Raw genomic sequence first — 15,919 nt, forward strand, 5'->3', positions numbered from 1 at the left:
GTTCTTTTAATGCATTTATTTTCATTTGTTCATAATTTTTATTTATTTATTTTTGCACCTATGGCATCCATTCAAATTGGGAGTGCAAAAGTAGGTCCAAATAATTGATTCATGTGGACAATGGGTGGTATGAGTTGGTAGTTTTCAAGTTAGATATGATAGTTCATGAATAAAGATGAGGATATTTTGATTGATAGAAGAAAAGAAATATTCTCAAAAAAAGCTAAATTATCCCTTGGCAGTGAGAGGTATGGTCATTAGAAAGAAAGCAATAAGATCGAATTGAGTACTTTAAATGTAGTTGGAATCTTCAGTACAACAGAGTGGAGCCAAAATTAAAGCTAGTGAAATGTTGTTTTTATGCTTTCTTTATCATTAGATATTTCGTTTTTTCCGTTATTTTTTACTTCTGCTACCACCCTCATCAATCTCCCTTTTATTACATCCACTACTATATATTGCTTTTTAACCACATAATTCAGAAATTAAATTTTCAAAAATTAAGATGGAACTAATTATAACTAATGTAAACATAACAACGAATACCTGTCAAATTTAACCACACCAAATTAAACATATTGTTGCATATAGTAACTTTTAATTAAGTATTTCCTTTTTATTCACAAAAGAAGAAATACAAGGTGTCAGCTGTGAGTACCCTTTATCTTTAATATTTACCAAATTAGTTTGGTTAGCAAGTAATGAATTTTAAGTAATGTTTTTTTTATAGTATTTTAAGTAATATATTTAAGGATAACTCAAAATTGATTTTAGTAGTCAAAATTTATATATATTTTTTTTGATGTTTTAGTAATTGTGATGTGACCAACTTGACACGACTTCAGGGATTGATGTGGTAGAAGTCGTGCCAACTTGACACAACTTCTACATATGAAGTCGTGCCAAATTGACAACTTGTCCAAATTTATAATTTTTTTTAAAACAACCCCATTTTAATAAAAACGAAAAAAAATCCCATAATGGTCAAAACCTCTAAAAAAAACTATTTTGTAATAAGAAAATTGTTGAAATAAATTTTTAGCCTAACAATCAAATTTTTTACACAAACTATACATCCATATAGAGTTAACATAATTTTTTTAATATCATAATTTATACTGAAAATGTTTGACACATAAAAAATAATAATAACTCATTTTTTATTGCAAGTATTTAGACCTAAACCTTGAACTATGAATAAAAATTAATAAACTAATTTTGCTGAAAAATTCTGGAAGAAAAAATATATTTAATTTGATATATTTAATAAAAAATGAATTGTTTAGGATAAAAGCAAAAGCAGGTGGTAATGATAAAGTGATTGACTTCCATTTTGCAAGCGTGGGCAAAGTGAGTTTATTATTAGATTTTATGTTTAAGCATTTTGGGATAGAAAAGATGGATGAACAGGTAGAAGGTTAAACGGAGTGACTCTCTATCATTGCACATCACTGTGTGGGTGCAACTGTAAAGATTTCCTATCTCATTATGGAATCTAATATAATAATTGCAGATTGCATTGTTAGGTGCACTGATCATAACCCCACCTTTGGACCCACATTTTCACACTTTTAAATTATTCAAATTACACTATTTTCTCTATTTTCTTATGTAAATATCAAATATTACTTTCTTTTTCCCTCTTTATTCAATTTCGATTTCCTAAAATGAGGTTGACACCACTAACAATTCTCCTTTCTTTAAATAAGATTTTCGGATAGATTCTTATATATCTTAACCAATCACAATAATTTTGATAATTGATTTGTTTAACTTAAAACTCAAAAAATATAAATATTTAACTATTTTTGTGTTTAAGTATATGGATAAATAAAAAAATAATTGAAAGTACGTAACATCAAAAGAGCATTTGAAATGTGCAAAAGATACAAATATATATGAAAGAAAAAAACTAAAATTCTTTGTTGGCTAAAAAGAGATCATTCAATCTAAGGTTGAATGAGAATCCAATAATTTTTTTCTGATTTAATCTATTTGATCTTCTTTCTAGACTAGAGTTAGGCATGTGGAAGCTTTAGAGACAAACTGTCTTTTGAGTACATTTTCAATTATGATCTCTTAATTGGATTAACAATAACTATCACCCTATAATAATCATGACTCGTAATGAATAATATCATGTTTTAAAGTACATTGTACCATTGTTTTCAAAATAAAAGCATAAAAATTGACTAAACAACTTAAGTAAGTGAATGTTCCCACATCACTCATAATAAGTTCATATATTACATTTTCATAAGTTTTAATCTAAGGTGGATTCTTATATACATATTGTAAACTTTTTTAATTTTTATTTGCAATTTATTTTTTCTTAACTTGTTAAATTGAATTAATTATTATAATTAAATATTAATTTAATATGAATAAATATTTTTAAAAATATAATAAATAATATTTCAACATGCATACAAAATTTCATAACATCCAAACAATTATTTTAACACGTCTACCAAATTTAAAGTATAAAAAGTTTAATTTTATAATATAAAAAAATAACAGTAAAATGTTTATTACATTACACAATTATTTTGATCATTCTGCCGCCTAAAACATTTCCAAATATATTATTTAAAGTTAGACTGAAATTTTCCGTGCAATTATTTGTCACGAAGATGCACTCTCCTTTATACGTATGTGTAAGTAAAATTAGGATATTAAAAATATTCTTGAGTGATATCTCATTCCTTTCATTATCATATTCAAAACTATTATCATATGTTTGACTCTTATCTTTAATAATTATATCATCTTTGTATTATAATGCTTGCATACATTATATTCTTTTTCATTTGTGCTAGTCTAAGTGTAAACTTTATACTAATTTAGGTGGATGTTGTTTGGAAAAGAGAAATAGAATTTTTATAATTGTGATATATTTTTATATGGATGGAAACATCTTGAAAGTTTTTTTTTTATTCTTTTATCAATAAAAAAATACGTTATATTTTTTTTTCTAGTGTAAGTTGTTCGATGTATAATTACAAATTAAGATTGAAACACTTGAAAAAGTTCTTCCTCATAATTTCTTATTAAATTTGGTTATACAACTATTTGTTTTCTCTTTGTGGCGTTGGAATATTTTCAAAATTCGAAATCAATTTCCATTATATTGGATTTTGTACATATTGAATTACACAGCAAAAACTTGTCTTAAGAAATAATTAGTTTTGTAACAATTAGTTTGTGTAATGATTATAATTTTTGTGATAACTGGTATCTTAACAACTAATTTTATAACAAGAAGTTTTATAAAACAAATTGAAATAGATATGTGATATAATAGTATAATGAAAATAAAACTTGAACCTACTTTTAAACAAATAAAGATAAATTGAATAAAATTATAATAACAAATATTATTCAAAGTTATGTCAACTATAGTGTTGGAGATCCCACATCGACTAGAAATTAGAGTCTTTCATAGTATATAAATGGATGCAAACCTCACCTCATTGAGTTTTAAGGGGTTGAGTTATGTCTAAAATTTACTTCTTAATATATAGTTACAAACCAAATTATAATCTAGAGTTATCTCATAGTTGTTCACCTTCCTAACTTGATATATTTTACTAAAGTTATATCTCATAGCCTACTTCTTACATACAGAATTGTATTTATGGATTGAGGTATCTCATTTACGTTTTTATTGATTAAAAAAAAGAGAATATATAATCTAATAACAGATAATCTTTATATTTAAGCATCTCTCTCACTAGGTCAACAAAATCCAATTTTGTAAACAATAAGTAATATAAGAACCTACTTTAAAATTATTATAATAAATCTAAAATATTATTTTCTTTTTACATTGTTTATATTTTAGATATTGAAAAAAAAAATTATCCAAACAAGTAATAATTCTCTCTCTATAAATTAATATAAAACAAAACAAACACTTTTTTTTCTATTATATGATGTATTTATTGAAATTGAATTTGTCTCTTGATAGAACTAACAAACTGCTAATATAGTACAACACTCATTTCCGTAAATAGGATAATTTCCACTTCGACTTAGCAATATAATAAGGAATGGTTGAGAAAGAATAATAATGAGAAAAATAATAGAATTTATAGTTAAGAAATGGTTCACTCTAAATTAACTTGTATCCTCACAAACATAATAGAATGAGACAATTGTAAGCAAATGTTTTACATGATATACAATAACTTGAACGCGCTATTACGAGAAAATTTTGGTTTTCCGCCATCAATAATGAAATGAAGTACTACATATGAATGAGTATCTAATAAGGTTTAGGCTTTTAATTCCTGCACCCCCAATTTTGAACCTGCACCATCACCTTACCGAAATGACATAAATGCCCTCAAGGGTTTTTCATTTCCTCCTTCTTCCTATCTTCGTTGCACTATTCCGGTTGTGCTCAGATGTGTGGTTCATTGGTTTTGCTGCAGTTGTAGCACTTGTGTTCAATTGTTGATTTGCATTTGCTTCTAACTGGTTTTCAACACATTCAAACGCATATTGTCGTTGAAAAGTGCATAATGTGATTACTTTTGGAATATGTTTTCGAAATAAGGTTTTCATAACATACTTTTATTATTGAAGGAAGAGGTCATTCACCTACACATTTGAAGTTCTTCCTTCTAGTCCATTTCTATTAAAAGTGTCTATTCATTCTCCAACTCAAGTTGATTCCATAAAATGTCAAAGAATCCTCTATATCTTGCTATTGAAATCCTATCAGGAAGTTACATGGTTGCAGGTGTGGACAAGAGCTCTCTACAGCACAAAGAAGCCTATTTCATGATGGGTGCACTGGAGGAGGCTTGTTCACTGGGTTCTACTGTAATGCTAGAGGATATCTCAGAGTTGGTTCCTCTCTGAAGGTCATAAATTTTGGAAAGATTAGAGCTATGGCCTGGACTCAGTTCACAAGCTGGACTCAGAGGTTTTGTTGTTGCATTCATGTGCTTCATGTAAAGTTTTAAGCAGTTGTTGCTGCATTTTATAGGCCAGGAAATTTGTTGCTCCTTTGTTTTGGATGTTAAACATTAAGGGACTTATAGGAGGTATAGTCTACCAATCAGAACTTCATGAAAGCATCAATCTTTCATGCTTCTTTCATAATAGTGATATATGCTTTTTAACCATGATTTTTTTGAATGTTTTTAAGTGCAGTTATTTGAAATGTCCTTATGTGCAATGATTTGTAGCTAATGTCCAATGTTCTGTAAGTTTTTTCTTTTGTTTTTTTGGATTGAGGCTTCTAGCCTAACCTCTCTTTTTTTTTGTGTAATAAAATTGAACATCATATTTTTTATTCAATTTATTATTTATCGATAAAAAAAATATATTTATGGAATAAGTTTTTCATAATAATTTTTGTAATAGACATTTTGAAATATATTTATGGAATTGTTGTTTTGAAATCATATTCTACAAAGGTTATTTCAAAAATATGATTTTTTTGGTTTTTTTTCTATATATGGTTGTTTTTAACTGTTAAATATTAACTGTACTCATGTATATGTAAAGGAATATGGTGAGAACTAAAGAAGGAGGTTATCAAAATAATTGTACATTGTTAGATGAAGAGAGCGGGGTGCTAGTAAAAGTGTTTAAGGTGAAGAAGATAAAGAAAATATTGTGGTAACTGAGGAGGTCGATGTAGTGGATGATGAATGATTGTTTTTTCGTGCATTTGAAAGTATTTTTTAAATTCGTAATTAGTTTTTGGATTATATGATCCAAAAGTTTTTTTTAGCATTCATAAGTCTTTTTTTAAATGCGTGTCTAGATTACATAATCCGAAATCAACTCTATCGAGGTAGCACAAGAAGGATAAAAAAGTATTTTCATATTTTGTATGGGATGACAAAAGAACATATGAAGGTGAAAACAATCATGATGAAGCCTATCTTGGATGCGCGTGTAGTGGAGGATGAAGCCTATCTTGAAGGCCCATGAAGTGGAGGATGCAGCCTATCCAAAATGAACTTCATATAATTATAGAAAAATATGGCTTCTTCTTCCTGCATCCCCACAATTTTAAATATTCCAACATTAACCTTGAGCAATAATTTGAAAAGGGCAATGTTCAGCACTTCCACAGTCACTGCTCATCTTCATCCTTGGGTATCAACTGTTGTGGAGGTTCTTCATAATTGTTGAGAGCAAGACGAAGGAGTACACAACGTTGTCGAAGTATTGTTTGGGTTATAGAGGTAAGAGTTAAGGTTTTTTTTTAAGGAGCACGGTGGTTATGGAAATTTCGGGATTACCGGATATCGGAATCCAGTAATATATTCCGGATTCATGAATCTGGAATTAATTAAATTATGTGTTTCAGATGAGTGGGTGTTCTGGAAGGTAAAATGTCATAATATGTTGTTCTTTGGATTTCTGAATCCAGAAGCTTAAATTTCATTACGGATGGGTTGATCCGGTATTGTATTTTGTGTTATGGATTCATGAATCCGGAATGCATCACTTGCATTATGGATTTATGAATCTGGAATTGTATTTTGTGTTATGGATTCATGAATCTGGAATGCATCACTTGCATTATGGATTTATGAATCCGGAATTGTTTTTTTGTGTTATGGATTCCTAAATCCAGAATAGTCTTTTTGAATTATGGATTGTTGGATCCGGAATAATTTTTTTAACTTATGGATTCATGGATCCGGAATGCAATAATTTTGTTTCATTTTTTTTATTTGTAGAAGCATGGATAGTAGTGAAGAATTTGAACAAGAATTATATGATGGTGTGAATGTGTGGGATGATGATGATATTGAGAAGTCATTATCTAAATCGAAGGGATATGAATGTACAAATGCGTTTACTACAGATGAGATAAAGTTAAGTTTGTAAAGTATGTTTAAGTTGTTTGTTAATTAGTAAATAATTTGTGTATGATAACTTTTGTAAGTATTTCATACTCGGGATGAGCTCCTAAAGTGGGTTAGAAAAGTTGCGTTTGACATTGGTTTTTGTATTGTGATATTGAGATCGGATACTTCAACTGGCCAACGAGGAAGGAAAACATTTGTATTATTAGGTTGTGAGAGAGGAGGTCAATACAGACGATATAAGAATGATTTACAGGTTACTGAGAGTGGAACTAGGAAATGTGGTTGTCTTTTCAGATTACGAGGGTATCCAGTAAAGAGTGGTGAAGGGTGGATATTGAAATTAATTTGTGGGTCTCATAATCATGAGTTGAGAAATACATTGGTTGGTCATCCATATGTTGGTAGGTTCACATGTAGTGAGAAGTCAATGCTTATGGACATGACAAATTCGGCAGTTTACCGGATCCATAAATTCGGAAGCTTACCAGATCCCAAAATCCAGAACATTCCCGGAATCATAAATTTGGGATTCTATCGGATGCATCAGTTCGGAATGTGAAAAAATGATTACGGAAACATAAATCCATGGAAAAAACGAATGTCTAAATCCGAAAACAGAAAAATTTACTTACCTTTGCCAAGAGAATGAAGAAGAAACCTCACAAAAAAGGATTGTGTGAGATTCAAAGGAGAAGAGGAAGAGGAATGTGGAGGTGTCGTCGCTGCTATGGAAGAGGAAGAAAATTGCCTGCGTAAAAATTAGAACATCAACGCTGCTTTCATTTTAGGGTTTTTTTAGATTAGGGATATGTTTGAAATTTTAAAAACTAATAAGGGTGATTTCGTCTTTGTAGAAGAGTGTGGGGGTGCAGGAAGAAACAACCGAAAATATTCTAGAATATAATGCTAAAAACCAAAACCTATTCTAAAAGACTGTTTCTTCCTGCACCTCCATATCTTCTTGCCACCTCCATACACAAAATGAAAATACATTTTTATCCCTCTTATGTCACCCCCATATAGTAGTTTCCAGATTATGTAATTCGAAACTCATTTGAAAAAAGACTTCTGGATTATGTAATCTGAAAATTAATCATGTATATGAAAAAAGACTTCCAGATTATGTAATCCGGAAGCTAATTACAAATTTGAAAAATGAATTTCAGATTACGTAATCCAGAATAATATAGAGGGTCATTTTTTGAAATTTGAAAATATATGGAGGTGAGATAAGAAGGTATGGAGGTGAAGGAAGAAATAGTCATTCCAAAATAACTATCTAGAACATACCAAACAATTTTTGGAAAGTTGATTTTGGAATGCAATCTTGTCCCAAAATTACGTTTTGGAATGCCTATTCCAAAATTGTCTTTTTGGACTCCGATTTCCAAAATCATCTTTTTTGCCATTTCATCCAATATTACTAAAAAAACAAATCTTCATACCTAAAAATCACCTACCATTGCTTCTAAACATCACCACCACACCTCGTAAGAGTTATCCCTTGCCTCCACCACCCAACTTCACCCAACACCTTCAGCAAACACTTCCATGGAGATATCACCTTTCAAATCAAACTCACATGAACAAATTTAATATTTCAGAGTTTGTGGGGTTGCAGGTTTAAATTGAGGGGTTCAAGAAGTAATTATGTAAGGTTGAATGGGATTGGCCCAGGATGATATTAGCAAGGATATGGGATTTTTATCCAAAGTGGGCTTTAGGTTCTTGTAAAATTTCTTACACTTTTTGAAAATTATAATTGATTTGTACAAAGAAATTATTTTGAATAGTGTAAGAAGTTTTGGTTATTTATAATATTATTTACAGATTTCAGAATATGGAATGTAAAAATAAATTGACAGATGGGCTTAGCAACAGAATACGGAAATTTTCTTTTTGCCATTTCTATGATCTCCACCCGCACCTCCATAAACACCGCAATAAGCAATAACGGTAATCCACATTGATAGGGATGGGCATGGATTGGATTTTCCAAAATCCAATCTAGATCGATTAATTATATTAAATTAAATTCACATTTGTTAATTATATTAAATTTACTTTGTCAATTATATTAAATCTATTTTGATATGGATAAAGAAAAACTTGGCTCGAACTGGGCCTAAGCCGACTCAACCTGAATACAGACCAACTCGGCTCAACATCGGCTCCGACCCAGACGACTCAACATCGGTCCAGGCCCGGACGACTCAACATCGACTTGGGCCCAGACAACTCAACAGCAGCCCCGACCCGGACGACTCGACATCGGCTCGGGCCCGAACAACTATACATCGGCTCGGCCCGAACGACTCGACATCCGCCTAGGCCCGAACAACTCGACATCAGCCTCGGCCGAACGACTGGACATCAGCCTGGGCCCTTCGACATCGGCTCGGGCCCGTTCGGCTCAACATCAGCTTAAGCCCACTCGCCTCGACATCGGCCCGGGCCCGCTCACCTCGACATCGGCCCGAGCCCACTCACCTCGACATCGGCCCGGGCCCCCTCGACTCGACATCGGCTCGGGCCCACTCGACTCGACATTGGCCCGAGTCCGGTCGACTCGACATCGGCCCGGGCCCGATCGACTCGACAAAAGCCTGGGCCCGGTCGGCTCGACATCGACCCGGGCCCGGTTGCCTCGAAATCGGCCCGGGCCCACTCGACTCGACATCTGCCCGGACCCAGTTTGATTGACATCGGCCCGGGCCCGCTCACCTCGACATCGGCCCGGGCCCCCTCGACTCGACATCGGCTCGGGCCCACTCGACTCGACATTGGCCCGAGTCCGATCGGCTCGACAACGGCCCGAGCCCGATCGACTCGACAAAAGCTTGGGCCCGGTCGACTCGACATCGGCCCGAGCTCGGTCGACTCGACAACGGCCCGGGCTCGGTCGGCTCGACATCGGCCCGGGCCCGGTCGCCTCGACATTGGTCCGGTCCGGATCGTCTCAACATCGACCATACCTGCTCACTTCGACATCGATTTGGATTCGCTCGGCTTGACATCGCCCTGGCCCTGAATGACTCAAAATTGGCCCGAGCTCGCACGACTAGACATCAGCTCGGGCTCGCACGACTCAACATTGGCCCAAGCTCGAATGACTAGATATCGGCCCTGGCCCCCTCGGCTTGACATCGGCTTGGACCCGCTTGGCTCGACATCAGTCCGGGCCCACTCGGCTTGACATCGGTCCGGGCCCATTCAGCTTGACATCGGTCCGGGCCCATTCAGCTCGACGTGGACTTGGGTCAACTTTGCTCAACCTGCGCCTGAATTTTCTTGGCTCAACCTGGATCGGGCCAAGTCAAAATCCAACCCAAAATAGAAAGTGAATAATCCAAAAATGTATCAAATCCATATCTAATCCATATCCAATTAAATGAATTGGATTTAAAATCCAAAAATATAGATTTGGATTTGAAATAAAACCATTTAAATGGATCAAAACTAATATGGATTTGGATAATTATGGATTGGATTTTGTAATTTGGATTTTTTGCTCACCCTTACACGTTGAGGGAAAAAGTTACAAAAACTACTTCACCTTTCATATTTTCTAATACAATGACTTTGGGCTTTGTAGTAAAGGTTGCTTCTTCTTGCAGCCCATGAGTTCTTTGGCCCCCCTATAAATTTCAAAATTGTCCTTAAGTAAAAAGTTCAAAATAAAAGGTATTTAGAGTGCTTTATGGTTGGTAGGTGAATGAAGAGACTATGTGGGTTGAAGTGGTGGTGGTGGCATTTTCAGGTGAGTTTTCAGCTTTCTTGCCTAGTTATAGAGGTATTATGGATTTTTTTTATGTTCCAGATTGGATAATTTGGGGCATATACGAATTATAAAATCCATAAGTTAAAGATTTTAGAAATTGCATTAATGTTAATTCAGATTTTGTAGTGAGTTCTGTGGTACACCATTTGAAATAGAATTACTGAATTTTGTAACTTATAAATTAAGTAATAAAAACGTAGCTGATCTCAAATAGTGTGAAAATGAATTGTGTGAAAATGATGATAACTTGTTTTTGAATTAAGTTATCTAAAGGGTCTTTTGGAATTATCAAATGATTTATTGATTAATCAATCTGAAAGATATCTTTAAAATTACGTAATTTGTTACATTTTTTTATATAGATTTTAATGTTGTGGATTATGTAATCTGGTTTCAATTCATTTCCATTCTATTTATGTAAATTTGGAGTTTTAATGAAAAAAACTAACAACAATCCAACAATCAAATAGCATCAAACATTTCAACAAAACACTCAAAAACGCAAATAATCATCACTACAAAGACAAAATCGTAAGCGAGAGATAAAAAACTTTCAAAAACTGCGAAAAATCACCAAAAATAACCTCTGAGGCGCACTGAAACGAAGGAGGCCGTGAAGGTGCCCCGAGTAAGAGAAGAGAGCAGATAGAGCATAAAGCGTAAAGATAAAATTTGTAGGGTTTTGTTTTTTAAATTATTTATTGAAGGGCATAACAGTAATGCCCATTTAATATGGAGGTGCCTGAAGAATAATTTAATTTAGAAATTTAATTTTTACACCTCTATGACTTCCGTCCACAGTTCTATAAGCACTGCGATAACCAAAATACTTTTAATTATTAAAACGTATAAAACAGGAGCTTGTTTATACACTCTGAAAAGTTTTTTCTAATAAGTTGAGAATTTTTAAGATTAATTTTCATCATTACATTACATTGGTAATTTGAAGGTGCACGAAGAAAATATAGAAGTTGAGAATGCAATTGCACATTTGAAGAGGCCGAACTCAATGTTGGATGAAAATCTCATACCTTTGCTAGGCTTTCTCTTCTTCTTTCTTTCAAAAAGTGAAGATTAAGAATGAAAGTGTAGTTGGAGGTGAAGCCAGTAATGATGGAGGTGCAGGAAGCAAACCCCCTTGCTAATACCATCGTGGCTAACCCCACTCAACCTTATTGGATAATCATTCATTCGTACTTCATTTCCAACATTCATGGTCGAAAAACCAAAATTGTCTTGTAACAGCGAGTTGAAGTTTATGGTTCCCTGAAATATGGGTGTTAAAGTTGTTATAATTAGCATAATTTCCTCGCCAGGGTTGTCTAAGTGAAAGAGATTATTGTTGAAAACGATGGAAAGAAGAAAATTGGGGATTTGAGGAATAAACTAGAAGATCCATATCATTGTTAAATGAATAGTGGTAGAAGGAATTAGTAAAGTAAGTGAATATGGTTTGGTGGAGGATGAGAGTAAAAGCATAATAAGAATAATAGAAGAAAAGAGTCACAGGTGAGAGGAACGCATGAAAAGGTGGTAATTGTCAACGGAGGAAGAGGGGAGAGCGACCATGACCTTCACACTCACAGAGTCATCCCTCACCGGCAAGAACAAACAGTACCTGTCGCAGCACACGGGTCCCACCTCCCAAGCCTTTCCCAAACCCACGTCAATATTCTCCAACCCTAGCCTCGACCACTGCGACACTATCAACACCCCAACCGGGTCGGGGCTCCGTTTCATCTCCCACACCCACTCCATCACCTCCCTCACGTGCTCGTTCCCCACCCTCTCCTTCGCTCGCTTCACCAAACCCGACCCGAACCCCACCCCTCTCTCCTCCAGCTCCCTCGCACTCGTCTCCGCACACCCCAAAACAAATGCGTTCCCATAATACCCCTCGGGCAAACCCGGCTTCACACGCTTCCGCACGTTCATACTGAACACCAGCTTCAATCTCTGGTTCCCCGGGAACCCTATGGCTCTCGCCCAGCTTCTCCACACATGCGCTGCCAGCACCTCGAACGAAGTGTACCGCGCCGACTCGCCGGGTTCGCTCGTGCACTGCGCCACGCGCTTTAACTCGTTCAGCCGCGTCTTATCGAACGTAATCGAGGTTGGTTTTAGCCCGGTTGAGACCTTGTTCATGAAGCCGCATAGGTCCGGGACTCGGCTAAACTCGGGATGACTCTCTGAGTCCACCCGCGTCTGCTTCCCATGCGGTGGGTTCAGAAGGTGACGCTCCCAAACTGGTTTCTGTATGCGCCTGTAACTCGTCTCGCGTCTGTCGTTGGCTAACTCTGCGAAGTGGTTGAGGAACTCCGCGCTGCCGATGCCGTCGCAGAGGCAGTGGTTGATTCCGACGGCAATTGCGGCGGCGCCGTCGACGAGCCAGGTCAGCTGAACCACCAGCGGCGGGGAGCCCTTCAGCACATCTGCCACGTGGAGCGACAACAACGGCCTCCAGTGCGTAACTGTTTTAGGCGCCTTTTCAAAGTCGTTGGCGTTGTAACTGGCAGCGAAGGCTTCTATGAACACCGCTCCTTGGCCCGCACACACCACCTCCAGGCCCTGGCCTTCGGGCCTGGGCCTGACCCGGCCAGCGAATGGGTAGTAGGGAACCAGGGCCCGGGCTAATGCCGATTTGAGACGGGCCGTGGTGTTTGGCTGGTCCAGGCCAGGGCAAGGCTTGTAGACTAACAGATACTCTATGGTGAAACGAAGGAAGAGTTGTGAATCAAGCGCTGATAGAGCGAGCACGCCCCGTGGAGTGGGTTCAGAAGGTGTAATCACCGATGCTTCTTTTACACGCACGGAGCTTCCCATTTTTGTTCAGTGATCAAGTTTTTGTAACTTTTGCAACTTGGGCTTTGGGAAGAGAAGCTTATAATAGTGGTGTTGGGTGCATATACTGAAGAGATGCCTGGTTTAGAACAAGCAGGTTGCGTGCGTGTGTTAGGGCGAATACATATGAAGCCACAAATGGATGATATTTATAAGGAATAACAACATGTGAGCTGCTCGTGGGTTCTCATGCAGTTCTATTACTGAAGTAATTGACGTGATAACAGTAATTGTAGTACTAAAAATCAATCTTAGGTGGTTGAAACATGTGTAATAAAATTTATAGAAACAAAGTTACTAAAATTCTTAAATTCTATGTGGGGGCCCAAGTGTAGAATGAGAAATTTGAGAAGAAGAGGTGTGTTGTGAAGCATTTCTCTAGGAGCTTTATTTTGGGGTGCCAAGATTCTCTGGGCATCTTTATGGAAGAAAAATGAATATGAAAACAAATGCAGTACAGTGTAGAACAGATGTGCCCGTTTGCTATTTTTGTCTTTTGGGTTGGACTGATAGCTATTACTCCCTCCATCTCAATCACCCCAAGCAAGCACAATTATTTTTCAAACTTTTGTTTATCACATTGCTTACACTTGTAGGGTTTAAGATTAGAGTAAAAAATATTTGCTTTACTGTACAAAAAAGTTGTGTATTTTTGTGGTGTTTGTGAACTGTGAAATTGTGTGATGTTGACGTGAGTCGTTGCTTCACCGGCCTTTCTGTCATTCTGTCCAGTTTCTGTCCCCATAATACTATGAACCAATATTTTAAAATGCAATAGGGAAAAACCACTCTCTCATAAAAGTTAAGTTTATATAGAAAATAATACATCATATATTAGGTTTAGTTAGGCATGCATACATGTGGCATACATGTTATTCATCATCTCATAATCATAAATATCATTTTGGTACATTTTTTTATTGAAAAGGTACAACTTTTAGAGGATTTTTTTATTTATTTACTTCTTTATAAAATCTAAGAGAACTTGAGCCCGGTATAATATTTTTACCTACTGTTGCATATTTCAATCGCAAACCCCGAAGTCGGACAAATTATGGTTGCATGGTTCCACATAATGGAGAACAACTTAGAGAGTGGGGTCTTGGTTTTTATTTTTATCTCTTCTAAGAATATGTATTTTTTATTACCTTCTTTCGTTTTAGATATTCGAAGGATTCAAATATGGTTAGATATCACAGAAGCTTGGAGAAGGGATTCTGTGCAAACATTGCTGGTGAAGCTTTTTTGCTTCGAGGGGCTCAAAAATACCAATAACCATTTTATATACTCGGGCCTAATCAAGTATCATCATAAAGAGCTTTTTAGCACAATAAAATTTAGTAAAATGACTTCACAATTACCTAAATATAAAAATAAGTAAGAGTAATTATGTTCTAATACAGTTGTATCCATATAAAATTTGGAAATTACTTTAACCACCATTATAAAAAAATATAAAGATTGAATAGTAATCTAAAAAAGTTATAGACTGCTTTAAACCCCTGAAAGAAATATAAGCAAAGCTGAAACAGGTAAAACTGTATTGCTTACGTTAATTTGAATAAACATATTTTCAACAAACAGTTGAAGCAATAGTAAAAAGAATTGGTTTTATTTTCGACAGTTCTCGAACAATTGTCAGTTGAGGTATTTTTCTCTTTATTTATACTTTTTGCTATTAGACTGTACAAAAATTAGCATAAGACAAATGATTTCTTAATCATATTTTATAATTCTTAATTGCAAGATGTGATAAGTAGAACTCTCGGGTTTCTGATAGAACACAAACCATACCTAAAATATAGACATTATAAATATTATCTCAACAAAATAAATTTGTTATAAATTTTTATGTAGTCTCGTATTATTAAAGTCTAATTCAATCCCATAAAATCATCTCATGAATTGAGGTTTGCACCTATTTACATATTATAAAAAATTTTAATTTTTAGTCGACGTAGGATCTTCGTGTAACTAAGATAGTTGAAGGTGTCCGAAAGAAAACAAATTGAAAGAAGCTTGGTTTTTCCCATAACCTTGCATGAGGTTGAGAAGGACAGAAGCAGAGTCTTTACCTTAGTCAAATCCAGAACGTAGCTATCACCGGCCAATAAATTCTCGTGCAGATTCTCTATAACGTGGTCTCCTTCATCCACACAAGACAAAATATGGACAGTGAAGAGATAGAGATGCATATGGTTCTTAATCAACGCAATAGTACACGATCATAGCAGAGATGGTAAAAAAATAAAGTCTATAATGTTCAGGGGTTACAATCGTACAATATTATTTTTCTTAACATTATTTCTTATTAGTGAATAAAGCATAGTTGAGGCCATAGGACCTACCCTCCCCCCACTTGGATCCATTTCAGATTAAGATCATCACCATATCTCCCTAAAAGGTTCAAACTAAAGGCTTGTTGTTATTGAAAAACAAAATCATAGGGGTTATC

At 35.2% G+C, this 15,919-nt stretch overlaps 1 protein-coding gene across 1 annotated transcript; it reads right to left on the minus strand.

Annotated features, from left to right (window-relative positions):
- Positions 1 to 11,996: 11,996 nt before the first annotated feature.
- LOC137826328 (alcohol acyltransferase 9) lies at positions 11,997 to 13,681 on the minus strand. The gene has a single exon (XM_068632259.1). It carries the CDS (start codon positions 13,444 to 13,446, stop codon positions 12,127 to 12,129), a length of 1,320 nt encoding a protein of 439 aa, XP_068488360.1. The 5' UTR covers positions 13,447 to 13,681; the 3' UTR covers positions 11,997 to 12,126.
- Between the last annotated feature and the right edge of the window lie 2,238 nt (positions 13,682 to 15,919).

This window comes from Phaseolus vulgaris, chromosome 8 (assembly GCF_000499845.2).
Source record: "Phaseolus vulgaris cultivar G19833 chromosome 8, P. vulgaris v2.0, whole genome shotgun sequence".
In the NCBI taxonomy this organism is placed as follows: Eukaryota; Viridiplantae; Streptophyta; class Magnoliopsida; order Fabales; family Fabaceae; genus Phaseolus; species Phaseolus vulgaris.

Excerpts from the sequence above, each read along its gene's own strand:
- LOC137826328 (XM_068632259.1), bottom strand. The coding sequence starts at position 13,446 with ATGGGAAGCTCCGTGCGTGTAAAAGAAGCATCGGTGATTACACCTTCT.